At 41.3% G+C, this 14,557-nt stretch overlaps 1 protein-coding gene across 30 annotated transcripts in view; it reads left to right on the forward strand.

The window, feature by feature from the left end:
- The window catches only part of SIPA1L1 (signal induced proliferation associated 1 like 1), a 323,108-nt gene that overhangs the window by 212,241 nt on the left and 96,310 nt on the right, over window positions 1-14,557 (forward strand). For all 30 annotated transcript variants that reach the window (XM_071222029.1, XM_071222033.1, XM_071222028.1 and 27 more), the window contains 2 exons: window positions 2,041-2,171; window positions 7,974-8,162. In XM_071222029.1, coding sequence (XP_071078130.1) covers window positions 2,041-2,171; window positions 7,974-8,162 — 320 coding nt within the window. The remainder of the gene's footprint in view (window positions 1-2,040; window positions 2,172-7,973; window positions 8,163-14,557) is intronic.

The following is a 14,557-nucleotide window of genomic DNA, read 5'->3' on the forward strand; positions in this document are numbered from 1 at the left end:
CTGTCATTTCTTATTATTCTCATGGATTTTCAAATACCTACATATTTTGTATGGGAATAACATGTATTTTCAAATGTTTATGCATTTTGTATGAGACTAACATACCATGGCACAACTCCGTCATTTAGTCATGTCACATGTTAATGAAATAAGACAATGTCAAGTATTTTGGAAGTTTGGAAAATAAGTTACTTTAGCTTTCATGTATTTCTATATTTTATGGACTTCCTCATCTGTGAACATCTCATGTACCAATGATTTTAATTTTTTTAAGAAGTATATATATGTATATATACACACACTCAGGTACATAGTAAATATCACTTTTTAAAATTTTATATAAATTAATTTAATTTTGATCCTGACCTTTATTCTTCTCAGGAGGAAGGTAGAGTCAACACCATCCATCAGGAGACTGTTCCCCAATCTCCAAGGTTGTGCTGAGGTTTGGGGTCTTAAAGAGAGTTCCCTGAATCATAACGTGTCACCTGGCTACACAGTTTACCTAGGAGAGGCTTGTCCTGTTGTCCCAGCCCAGGCCACTCATGCCCTGAGGGTTCAGTGGTTTTTTATGGGATGTGTTTTGTGCTTGTTACATGGAAACAGCCAGTGGTGAGGCCCAGAGTTCTGGGCCTTGGCTCCTTGCCTCCCTGGGGCACTCAGCTCTTTTCTCTGAGCCCATCTTACTTGTGCTGCTCAGTGACTTACAGACTTTTCTTCTCGCTCCAATCCAGGAAAATCTTTTTTTATTTTATTTATTGATTTTCAGAGAGGAGAAGGAGTGGGGCGGGGTGGGGGGGGAAGAAAACAAACAAGGGAGAGCAGAATGATTGGTTTGTTCCACTTACTTATGCATTCACTGGTTGCTTCTTGTATGTACCCTGAGGATTGAACCTGCAACCTTGGTGGAATGGGACAACACTCTTAAGTCGCAGGTGGCAAACGCAAGGCCTGTGGACCGAATCCGGCCCTCCACCTTATTATGTCCGGCCCTTTACCATGTTTCTACCCGGAAGCAGCACCGAGCTCCTTGCCCCTAGTTAAGGAGGAGTTACATGTATACAGTCCTAAAGTTACATTCGGCCCTTCAGAGGCAACCTCGAGGCTGATGTGGCCCCCGGTGAAAATCAGTTTGACACCCTGCTCTAAGTGACTGAGCACCCAGCCAGGGCTCAGGGAAATCTTTTTTAATTGGGGGAAATCCCTCTCTCTTTAAATTTTCTTTTCATTAGATTTAAGTGTTTTTTGTTTGTTTTGTTTTTAAAGAAAAGCTAAAAAACCCTGATGTAAACTCTTCCTTAGGCAAGGAAGAACACACAGTATAGCCCAGGGGTTTCAAACTCATTTTCACTGGGGGCCACATCAGCCTTGAAGGGCCAAATGTAATGTCAACTCCTTAACAGTTAAGGAGTAGTTACATTTATACAGTCTTAAAATTTTTTTGGCCCTTTGAAGGCAACCTCAAGGCTGATGTGGCCCCCTGTGAAAATGAGTTTGACACCCCTTGGTGTGGGTACATAGGCCACATTGTAGCCTATTTAAATGGTAGGACATAGGGAGACAACACAATTTAAAAAATATATATAGTCATGTGCCCTGGCTGGTGTGTCTCAGTGGATTGAGCTCAGACCTGCAAACCAAAAGGGTCACTGGTTCGATTCCCAGTCAGGACACATGCCTGGGTTGCAGGCCAGGTCCCCGGTAGAGGGTGCATGAGAGGCAACCATACACTGATGTTTCTGTCCCTCTGTTTCTCCCTCCCTTCCCCTCTGTCTAAAAATAAATAAAATCTTAAAAAAAAAAATAAAACAGCAGTAATGTAAGTTGTAGAGTGATAAAAATACCCAACAAACTACCTCTCTTCAGTGTTACCTGCTCTGAAACTACACCTATGTAGCCAAGGCCTTGTTTTTATAACACATTGAAGAATATTAATATTTGTTAAATGTGTTTGCATTTTATTGATATAATTTCTGAGTGATCCAAATATATCAGTCAGATAGTAACATTTTAATTTTGTTTTGTCTTACTCTACTTAAGAACACTGGAACTATTTTGGGGCTGATGAGAATCTTGGCCCAGTGGCTGTGAGCATACGAAGGGAAAAACCAGAAGAAATGAAAGAAAACGGATCTCCTTACAACTACCGAATAATATTTCGGACTAGTGAGGTAAGTTGTAAATGAGGAAGGTGAAGCTTCGTGGAACAGAGAAGAGTACACTAGTAGCAGGGGCAAAGCAGTGCAATTTACTATGGCTTGGTTACAAATGTCTTCAGAGGAAACAAAGTCCCCTTTCATTCATTCTGGTGGCGATAGGAGCGGATATAATGGTTAGATCGGGATCGTTTTCTTTCCACTTATCTCTGGGTAGATGCAATAAATGGGAGTTTTGATTCTGAGAAAGCTCTGTCCATTAAGTGTGGAGCAAGGAAATTGGAGCCCTCAAAATCCCAAATGGGATATTGCCTATCCTGTCCAGGCAGCCGAAAACACCAAGCCAACTGAGGAGCGAGGGTACTTACATGTGAGAGAGGGTCACCCAGGACTTAACTCACTCTTCCAAACTGTTGCTTAGGATGTTTCTTGACCCAGGAAGAGGGGGAAAGATTTTTCTTTTCCCACTTTCACTTCACTACCCCTATTCACTGGAGCCAAAACATGAACTCTTGGAACCACAGGCTGCCCGATGTGGGTGAGACCGGCTCTTGGGGCAATTTAGGAAGCTAAGTGCACAGAATGCATGAGTTTTAATTTTAAAATGGAATCCAGGTTTAAAAAAGGGCGGGGCGGGTGGAACAAAATACAAACAAACCATTTCTTAAACACTGAAGAACAAGTTCCGGATTATGAAGTTACGGTTTTCTTTCTAAACACATGTGTTTGTGCCAGTTACCCATTTATTGCCTCTGAGCACTTCAGGATTGTTGTTACACATTAATGCCTAATACCCCCTTGAGGTATCTAGAAAATAATAGTTTTGAAACCAGTTTCAATTGGGCATTTGGCTTTATTTCCCCCATTGAGTTGCAGGGTTTGGCCGCACTTAGTCGTTGCTCCTAAGCTTGAACTCTGGGGAAATTAAAAATAAGATTTTTAAAGGCATGACTTTTATATCGAATGCGTTCTGTGCAGCAGCCAGGGCGAAATAAAGAGCTAACAGCGTGCTTTCTCTCCGCACGGGCGCTAATTGTAAAGCAGTGTAAATTCTTTTGTTGACCATGAAACACAGAGAACACTGTGTTTTTTGAGGCTGGATGTAGGTAATCGGTCGCTTCTAGCCTCTCGGATCCCACCAGATTTCTTCTTTTTTACTTGGTTGTGCTATTACAGATGTCCCATTTTTTGCCCCTTTGCCCCCCTCCACCCAGCCTGCCCCCACTTTCACAGTCAGTCCCTACACAGATCCCAGCGGATTTCTACGGGCCTCCGTTTCCTTACTCCCGAGTGTTCTTTTCCTTCCTGCTCAGATCTTGTTCTCCTCCCAAGACCACTCTGGTTTAAGCCACCTCCCATCATAGTCTTCCTTTAGAATGTTTCTAATCCATTCAGATCCCTCTTCTTGCCACCGTTCTAGCATCCTTCATGCCAGAAGTTGACATTTTCTAAATCAGTATTTTCTCGGTGGCCAATTGTCCCTTTCAGTGTGCCTTGCCGGCACATCACGGCTGGTCCCAGCCTCTCTCCAAGGTAACTCCTGTCTCACACTAAAACTACACCCCTACGGCAGTGGGTGAACCATGCTGACTCCTGCCTTCCCCACCTCCCTTCTTTCATCTCCTGTTACCTGGGCCTAGAATGCGACACCTGTACCTCCCTCTGGTTCTCTGGTCTTGGACTCAGCCCTCTCCCTGCTAACCCATTAGAGTGAATTAGGTCCCTTGGGTCCAGTTCCTTAGCCTTTGATTGAAACATCCAAGTCAAATGTTGTTCATGATTCAAAAAACCATTACCACTTGTTTTCATGTTCAAATTAATGTTTAACCGATGACAACATTATTATTCTAGTTCAGGCCAGAAACCGTGGAGCTGCCCTTGACTCTTCTCTTTTCCTCCATCCATCCCCTCCCCCCCAGATCTTCTCCTTCCTCTTGAACCCCCAGGTATAAGCAGCATTTGTTGACTTTGTCTTCACAATATGCCCCAAATTCAACCACTTCTCCCATCCTGCTGCCTGGGTCTGGGCCAGGGCCAAGCCCCCAGCATCTTCCCCTGAGAACTGTTTCAGCTTCTGCCTTTAGACTCTGCATTCTTCCAGCCCAGTAGGGAGCCTTTGGAAATGTAATCTAGATCTTGTCATTCCACAGTTCAGAATCCTGTAATGGTTTCTCATCTCCCTCTGAGTAAAGCCAGTCTCTTTGGTGGCCTAGGAGACCACGCACATCTGCGAGGGAACTCATGTCCAGTTCCCCCTCATTAGTCTTTCCCAGCCACGCTGGCCTCCTTTCTCCCGGGACAACCTCCGGACACCTCTGTGTCAGGTCTTGGACGCTCCCCATTCCTCTGTGGTGTGATGTTCTTCCCCAGGCATCCTCTTGGCCAGAGCTCTCTCATTTCCTTCTGACCTTTACTCATAAATCATAGGGGGCTTCATCTAAAATTTCTACTCCCTCATACCCCACTTCATATCCAATTCCAGGCTTTATTTTTTTATGAATACTTAACACTGTCTCACATATTTTACTTATCTTTTGTTATTCTTTTTCCGTCTCTGCCGCTACAGTATAACTCAGTGAGGATGGAACTTTTATGAGTTGTTCATTACTACATGCCTAATGCCTAATGCCCACAATATCCATAGTACTCTCCCTTCCTTCATTCCCCCTTCTATTTCATTGCCACTGGCTTTTGTGTAATATTTTTTTCCAATGAAAATAATCCTTAACGTGGATTAATTATAATGTTTTTATGAGGCTTTTCACAGAAAGTAACGAAAGCTTTCGGTAGAGACACTGTAGGTGTCGGTTCCAGTCCGTAGCTCCTGGACTTTGAGGGGCAGCTGTGCGTAATAAAGGAGACGTCTTCATGCTTTGCAGGGACTTCCCGTGCTGCTAATTTCTCCGGTTAATAAACACGTCGTGAAGAAGAGAACATGGCCACCTCAGCGCCACTCCAGTTGCTTCAGTAAATGGCATCAAGATAACAAATACAAACAAATGTCTTTCATTTCAATAGAAATGTTCATTTTATAACATTTTTTAAAAACTTGCATGTCTTTGTAAGCATGCCAGTGTGTTTATGAGTAAAATCTTATGGCATGTGCATGCTTATAAGCATAGGTACACAGAAACACACAAGGATTCTCTCCTCGCTGGAAGTCATTAACAAAAATACCGGTTATACTAGTGATTCAGATAGAAAAACCGGTCGCCGTCTTTCTCATTGGCTGTGGCTTTCTGGAGGTGAGCTGCCGTCCTTCTGTGGCGCAGAATTAGCAACAACTAGCGTGTCTGGTCCTGGTTTCTCCACCAAAAATATTTCCAGCCCTTGTAGCCTCTTATCCCCAGTCACATGTTCAGTAGTTTCCCATGATTTAGAAAACGAAACAAAACTGTTTATGTCCTATTAGACATTAAGTCATGGGGAAATGTTTTTTACACAAGTGTTGTTTGAAAACTTTTTAAATTAAAGAAACTATGTTAATCAGATGAATAGACTGCTAATTCTTCAAGTGCCCTTTTCTTGTGTTGAGAGTAAGGTATTGGTGAATTTTACTTTCCCTCCCCTCATCTCTCTTCTCTATCAGCTGGCAAATATTATAGATTTTACTTCCCTGGTGGTTCCCCCTTTGGTTTCTGTTTTTCCTGCTAGTCCTATATCTTGCTGTCTTGGCTCGTTACTTGGACACTGTTAGAACTTCCTTCTAACTATGTTCTCTGCCTGCAGTTTCTTCCTTCTTGCAGTTCATGTTATTTGCCAACTTAATTTCTTTAACGTATGTATGCATCATTGTCATTATCCCAGTTCATACAAGTTCTGAGATTGCCCTTTGAAGCTGGATGAGGTGCACAGTTGGCAGCAGGGTCTCCAGCCTTGGGGCTCCTCCCACACCCACCCCTCCCTTGCGCTCTCTTTACATGAAGCTAAGCTGTAGCAATCACTGTATCTCACTTGCAGCCTGTCTTTCTCATCTCTATACCACTGCTCTCTGCCTTTTTTTTTTTTTTAAGATTTTATTCATTTACTTTTAGAGAGAGGAGAAGGGAGGGAGAAAGAGAGAATCAATGTGTGGTTGCCTCTCACATGCCCTCTACCAGGAACCTGGCCCGAAACTTAGGCATGTGCCCTAGACCAGGAATTGAACTGGTGACTCTTTGGTTCGCAGGCCAGCAATCAGTCAATCCACTGAGCCACACCAGCAAGGGCTGACTTTTTTTTTTAATAGATTTTTTTCTAGACTTCAAGGTCCCTTTTTTAGCCACACCCCTTCCATGAGGGCCTTTCCCTATGCCCTGAATCCCAGCTCTCCATGTTCTGCCTTTGGACTCTCTTTGGACTTGAACTTGTCACTTTTCCTAGTAAATATATCCTTGCTGAGTTGCAACTGTGTATTTGTTACCTCTCAAGCTGTGGCACGCCATACCCAGCCACTCCTCCTCTGATAGCGCCACGGTAGCTCCTATTGCAGAACAGCACCTTAGCCTACAGGCTCATTCAGTGTGCTGGTGTTTTCCTTAGGTCAGCGTAGCGTTCTGATTATATTAGCAACTTTGCCATGTGAACATTTTTGGAGATTAAGACAACTTTATCCTTCATGTCTGATTAACTTTGCCCCAACAAATCATTATATAGGGAAATTTCTTTGCTTCTGTTTGTATTTCATAGTAATGGGAGATGATTCAAGAAATAAGGGAAAACTTAACTTTAGTGCTGTTGATTTTTCTGCCAAACTAACTAATGATCATTGTCCTGTTGTAAAAGCATTTGGGAATATGAGTAGTTTATGCTTGCCAGCAGTACATTAGGAAATTTTAAAATGTATCCATCCCCTTACCTTTTACCATTCAAAAAGATTTTCTAAGCATTTATTCTTCAGATATTTCTCTGGAGTATCCCCTTCTTAATTTCCTGGTTAGTGTACTTAGTGGCATTGTACAGCTATATAGAGCCCTTGATCTTACTGAGCTCCTTAAGGAAATACTATATTTGACCTTTAAGTAAATGTCCTTAGAAGGCTTGATTGTGAGTGTCTTTGGACTTGCCTTGGTCTTCTTCAAAGTGTTGGCCTTGTTTTTTCATATGTAGAGTATCTTATATCACTTCCCTCATCCTTTCTCCCTCTCTGGCTCACCCAGTCAGAAGTCGTTTCCAGATAACTGAGGAGGGTCACAGTCGAGGCGTTCAGTGCATTTGATTGACTGAATCAAATGCGCTGAAACTACCCTTATCCATTCAGTGCATGGATAAGGGTACTTCACCCTTATCCATGGTTTCGCTTTCCACGGTTTTAGTTACCCGCAGTCAACCTCAGTCCGAAAATATTAAATATCCCCAGCTGTCAGCATTGTCTGCCCCTGACATCCAACCTTCAACACTGTCGTGGCTTGATGATCCAGGATGACCCGAAGCAGACGATCCTCCGTCTGACATCTCGTCAGACATCCACTATAATGTCACAATACTTATGTCATTCACCTGGCTTTCTCTCGTTATGTAGGCATTTTATCATTTTATATCCCACAAGAAGAGTGAGCACGGTGCAGGAAGATAATTTGAGAGACCACATTCACATACTTTTTATTACATAGTATATTATTGTAATCATTCTATTTTATATTGTTATCTCTTACTGTGCCTATTTTATGAATGAAACTTTCATCGTAGGTGTGAATGTATAGGGAAAAACTGTGTGTATAGGGTTTGGTGCTGTCTGCAGTTGCAGGCATCCCCTGGGGGGTCTTGGAGCATCCCCCCACGGATAAGGGGGGGCCACTAGATTCTCTCCTCTCACCAGAACATGTGTCTCTCTCTCAGCTCATGACGCTCAGAGGTTCGGTCCTGGAGGATGCCGTTCCCTCAACGGCAAAGCACTCGACAGCCAGAGGGCTGCCCCTGAAAGAAGTGCTAGAGCACGTGGTCCCCGAGCTCAACGTCCAGTGCCTGCGCTTGGCCTTCAACACTCCCAAAGTCACCGAGCAGCTCATGAAACTGGATGAACAAGGCGTAAGTGCGGCTTTTAGAGAGCATCCTCAGTGCTCAGCTTTCACGCTAGGCTTCCAGAGTGTAGGCCTTGGTATTTATTTTTTGACAAGGACAACCGGTATCATTTGTTGTGAAGGATGTTCTCTTTGCAGTTACTCATTTTCTTTTTTCTTGGCTGTCTGAACGCTTCTCATCTGGTGAAAGTCTCTACGTCAGAATTGATAGATAGGGCACTTACACTGTGTTTACCTCTTCTGGTCACCTTGCATACGTCGCAGCAGGAACAGTAGAGATGCCAGCTGACACTGGGGAGCACATTCACCACGCTCGGTTCTCAGCGCCTTAAACCTGTTAAGCCATTTCATCCCCCAGCCCTGTGAGAACGGTACCATTATTTTCCATTTTAGAGACAAAGAATCTGAGGCACAGAGAAGTTCAGTAGTAAGTCCAAGTTCACCCAGTTAATGCATTCAAAGCCTATACTGTTAGCTGCTACAACATAGTTTCTTGAAAGCTTAAAATTTTAAAGTCTACCAACAAAGTATTTAAGTCAAGATTTTTAAATACAAACTTTTAAAAATTGGGGTTATAATTAGTAACAAAATGAAAATGCTGAAGGTTTTCTCACTTCCTTATTTCCTATACCTTTAATGTGAGGGCCTTTGGGTCAAGATGCAAATGCCATTTTATGAACAATGTTGATAATATTTCCCTAATCAAAAATTTCCATTTTGTTTAAATGAATGGAAGTTCAAAAAATACCCTTTCAAGGTGTATTTATTCTTTTAGTTCAGCCACTAAGACTATGCTGTAGACCAGTAGTTGGACGTACCTTTCCTAGTCATGGTGCAGTTTATTCATTCCACTTGTCATAAAGCACAGGTGTCTGTTTTGTGTGTACATTTCTAGTAGGCTGTGAGTACTCGTGCTTATAACACGTAAATGCGAAGCACTTGTATGCTTCAGAAAACCGCTGGTGCGTAAACTTGACTATCTGGGAGGCTGTTTGCAAGTAAATATTTTGAACGTTTATTCTAACAAAGGAAAAGTAGAAAAATGATGACGAGGTTCAACTTTATGGATTCAGTCTTTTCAGTTACTATGGATTTCAAGGAAGGTAACATTTAGACATAGATAATAAAATCATACACTGAGTGTTCACAATTCCACATCAGAATAGATTATTTTGTATGAAGGAGGCGTGTGTTGCCGTTTCTTCTTGTTTTGCCCATATGGAGTACGAAATCGGTGCCACAACTATGTAAATCCCGTGAGGGATTTACGGGGGTTTACGCCGCTGTGGGACGCAGATGCCAGCCCACAGGCGGGGCTGCTCTGTGGTGGCCTCGCTTCGGTCTCATCAGTGTGGGAATGGTAAGAACACCGTGATGAGTTTAATTTAAAGCTAAATTTATTTAATTCACAAAACTGTCTGTTATGCTGCAATTATGGGCTGCTTATTCCTGGGGGGGGGGGGTTAAAACATACTTTTCTTCGTATATTATTGATGACAATAACATGGGTCAGTTGTTTTTTTTAAATGCCTTTGTTGGAAAAATTAAAATTTGGCCATCTAAGTGAGTCTCCCCAGTTTTATTTTGGAAATTTTACTAGGTGGTGGAGTCTAGGAATATTAAAGCCACTATTTGAGATGAGCAGCAATATTTCTGGACTAAGAGGCTCCCTCACTTAGCCTCTGTCTTTTCATAGCATTCAAAGCCAGGATTATGCTGATAAAAAACAGATATACATACTTAAGCATTTAGTCTGGGGAGTCATTTTTTTTCGTAGGAAATCTCAATGCCTTGGAATCATTTTGAGAAACTGATTATTTTGGCACCTTTACAAATACAGATTTTAAAACAGAAATGCTTATAAATGCAGTAGATTATGCATTTGAATTATTGCAAAAACACTTTTGGTTTCCATCTATATCATTATTCTTTAAAATGTCATGCTTTGTACATCCTTATATGTGAAGGGATTTATAGTATGATACCAAGAAATTAGATTCACTAAAAGGTAATTCTAAATCTTCTATTAAAGTTTACCTAAATGATTCCTTTAATATCTTCTCTACTTTAAATGACTTACATAATTATGTTTGGAAATAAAACACTGGTTGCTATATGGTGGCATTTTGCCTTTCAGTTCTTTGGTGCCTTAGTTTCTCATTTTACCACTTTTAAAAGCTGAAATGAACAGAACAACAAACAAAAATTATATCTATAAAATATGAAAGAAAGCATTTCACAGAAATATAAAAATTTGGGTTTTATTTGACTAGACTCTTGATATGTGTGTGGGAACTGAAGGTGGCATTTCAATCCCTGAAGTTTTAGAAAATGAGTATATGCTTCGTGGTGGACTTGAGCTCTCACATGCTCCTTCTGGAAAACTTATCGGGCCCTCACTGTGTACGGATGTCCACTCCCACTCTCATACAGCGGGCAGGAAGAGGACGACAGTGCCCTGCCAGTGATTTCCTACAGTCACGAATTTAGAACAGGTCGTGACTCAGAAAATTTGGTTCCCGTCTGGGTTTAGTCTGTCCACCATGGTCCTGGATCTTCACTTGTTAGGGAATCGAGAGCATCTCTTAGCAGAAAAGCAAATTACATGAGTGTATGTGTTTACCTGTTCCACTGTTCTGAGCCCTTCAGCGGCGTCATCAATGTTGTCTTCACAGCACCCTGTGTAGTGAGTTCCACTACGGGCCTCTTTCAGTTGAGAGGACTGAGACTTGGAGAAGTTCTCAGGGCCACTTTCCCGTAGTAGTCCTAAACACAGGATACAAAGTAGCACGCCACTAACTTTTGTTTTCATGATTTGCAACTTTTCATATACTTTTTCACATCTTGAATTTTTTTGACCCTCAAAACTACGCTGTGAAATACCAGGAATTTTATTATCTATTCAACTTTAATAATATGGCCAATTCAGTAACTTTTCAATTTGTCATTTTTCTTCACCAGTCATTTTTTTAAAAAAAAACCCTTTTCTCAAAAATCTGTTGTGTGCAAGGGGAGTGGAAGGTGGTCACACAAAGGCCCTGTTTCGGGGTCACGCGTGTAAGCATTTAGTACAATGCAGGCACATGGTGAACACTGAAGAAGTAGTAGCTGTAATTGATAGCAATAAAATGATAACTTCTTTGTAGCCTTTTATGTGCATTATCTCATTTAATCTTTATGAGTATCCTATGAGAGAGCTGCTGTTACAGGTAGTGGAATATATTATGCTCACTTTCATAAATAAGCATAACTTTCAAATCCATAAACGCTCATTGAGTAACCACTCTTGGAAGGTTATTAAATACTGTAGAGAATAAATAGGCTGGTAAACGCAGTCCTTACCGTGGAGGAGACAAGGCCCTAAATTACTGTAGTGGAAGTCAGGTGTAATATTATGAGCATAATAAAAAGTTTGCAAACAAAGAGAATGGAGGTGCAGACCAGTGGGGCCAAGTCATGACTGGTTAGATGGGTCAGGACGAGATGGCCTTTGGAAGGAAAGGGGGTTGCGTCAGGCCAGAGAACAAGCAGTACAGCGCTCCAGACTCAGAACAGTAAGAACAAAGCACAGAGAGACAAAGGGCGCCGGCTGTCTGTCCGAGCAGGAGTGTGAGGCACAGGTAGAGAATAATAAAAATGGGTATTTTTTATTGAGCAGTGACTAAGGCAGGCGTTATGTGCACAATTTACGTGGACTGTTTTACTATTCAGCAGCCCTTGATGTAGGTGCTGTTCTTGTCCTTATTTGACAGACAAGAACACTGAGGCACAAAGAGGCTGAAAGACACCCCAGATCACAATTCGGATCTGGCAGAGGCAGGTCTCAAGTCCAGGCATTCAGACTGGAGAGCCACACTTTAAACCCACAGCCTATACCGCTGGCCTCCTTTTCCCTCCCTCCCTGTGAGAGAGGGAAGACACCGGAAGAAGGAATCCATGCTTTACTGCTGCAGGTTTCAGTGCCCAATATTACATGTAATGTTAAACCCAAGTAAAATTTATGTAGAGCTTAAAAAATATTTAAAGTACAGTTGCCATTTTACAGTAGAGAAAATTGGTAGTCCTGTTTTTATTAGGATATGTCAAGTTTTATGTACACAGTATTGATTTTACCTAAATGAATATCTCCACTGTTTTTCTAGATATTAAAAATGCAAAGAAATGAAAATATTTACTGAGTTCTGTACTTAAAAATTTAACCTTCAAGTTATTGAAGTTAAGGGAAAAAGTATCTAATTAGGTCTGCAGTATGTTTCTCAAGAATAGATGTAAGGAAAGAAGCGATGTTTATTTGACAATGAATAGCACTCATCCTTTGATTGAGGACGTGGGTAAGATTCTTTGCTGACTTATCCTAATTCATTGCCCTGTTGCATTATTTTATTGAGGATGAATGAGTTTGACCAAACACCTTCTCCTTTGATTTAGGCTGCTAAATTTAAAGAATGAACCATGGGGAAAAATGTTTTCTTAAAACCCATTTTCAATGAAGCTTTGGCAGAATAATTACCGATCCTGAAATTTTAATCTTTTCTTGGATTATGGTCTCAGCTAATGCATGTTTAAAGTTCAGGTGGCTCCAGACAACTCACGGGCCTGTGTGTGCATTATCAGGAAGGAGGTACACATGGGGACAGGGAGAGCAGGCAGTGGCAGTGGCAGCCTTGTCTCGTCTCTTCACAAGTGATGGTCACTCTGTGCTGGCTCACCCGTGCTCCTTTTCCCCACTGAGGCCCGGCTGGGGGACTGGATGGAGTCCTTTCTAGTGGAAGGATTCCACGGTCATCACGACTGATAGCACAGCACTTGAAGTCATTTGGCTGTGGCGGGACTGCAGTTTGCAGTGAGGGAGCTCAGCATGGCCAAGACATGCAGTGAGGCTTCTTTGGTTCACAACCCAAAAAGACAGAATAAGTGATGGCAGATATTTCAGTCTTCTTAATTTAAATTACGGATTGTATTTTAAATTCCGCTTTAAAATAAAAAGTTAGAATAGCTTTCTTTCCTATAGGACGTACCTAGTTACTATCTTTAAATGGTCCAAAAACCAAAGTATCGATGATTGTGTGTACATCAGGCGACCCTATTTCTTCCCCATTCCTCTCTCTTCCCCTCCCCCGGTCACCACTTTCCTTGTGTATTCCTATGTTTCTTTGTGCAGGGGTCACCGTCTCATTTCCCCACTTTCTCATACAGAATATAGCACGCTGTAGACATTCGCTTTTTCACTTAGGAGTGTGCTTTGGAGATCTTTCTATGTCCACACATAGATGCTTTTCTGCTGCATGTACTGCTGCATAATACTCTGTCCTACTGCTCTACCGTGGTTTGTTTCATCAGTGTCCCTACTGATGGGCATTTGGGTTGCTTCCAGCCTTTTCCTATTACAAACAGCGCTGCAGTGAAGGGCCTTTCCCTGCATAACTGAAATTCATCTCAATGTCAAATCACAGTGGGTACATTAATTATCAGTTTAATACCCAATATGAAGATTTTTATTTTTGTGAGAAATTTTATACAACATAGCATTAGAGAAGATAGAGAATATTATTGTGTATGTAGAATATTTCCTATACATTATGCCACAGATAAAAATAGATTAGAATATGTCTGTGCACATGTATGAATAATTTTGATAGCATCTCTGTCAGAGTTTTTAAATAAATTTTCTACCCAGCATCCATATGCCATTTTTAAAAGCTATTTGATTTTTCTTAGTAATTTCCATGAGGATATAATTTTCAACTAGCATTTTTTGTTCCCAACACTGAATTTTTTCTGTGTCTTTGACATTTTTTTCTGAGGACAGTATAATGATGAATATTTAGAAAGTAATTAAGAGAGTTATGTTTATGAAGAACAAACCAAAATAAATGCTATCAGTGTGAACCATGAGGATTTTTTAAAAATGGCCAGGGTCTTCATGTTCGGTAATGGCATAGCTTGTCATAGACTAGCCCACCCACTGAGAATAGCTAGAAGCACTAGACAAAATATTAAAAAAAATAAATTTGTACTTCTGGAAATAGGGAGTACACATATTTTTCCCCGTTTTTCTTGCTACATACAGCTAAAAAACCCGTGTACATTGTAACGTACAAAGCGAATCTGCGAAGGGAGAGAAGAAAGCAGATTAAGTAGGGCCTGAGGGTTTGAGGACAACCCAGCGGTCATGCGTGATCAAAGCTGAAATACAGAGAAATTTCCTGAACTTGATTTAAAAATAAAACTGTAAAAACCTATAGCTTATGTTATCATACTTAATGATGAAAAACTTAATGGGAACAAAAAGGTACACTATCACCACTGCTATTCAACATAGTACTGAAAGTTCTAGTCAGCACAATAAGGCAAAAAAACCAAAAGAGAAAATAAAAGGCATGTAGGTAGGTAAAGGAGAGG

The sequence above is a fragment of the Desmodus rotundus genome, chromosome 7 (genome assembly GCF_022682495.2).
Source record: "Desmodus rotundus isolate HL8 chromosome 7, HLdesRot8A.1, whole genome shotgun sequence".
Classification (NCBI taxonomy): domain Eukaryota; kingdom Metazoa; phylum Chordata; class Mammalia; order Chiroptera; family Phyllostomidae; genus Desmodus; species Desmodus rotundus.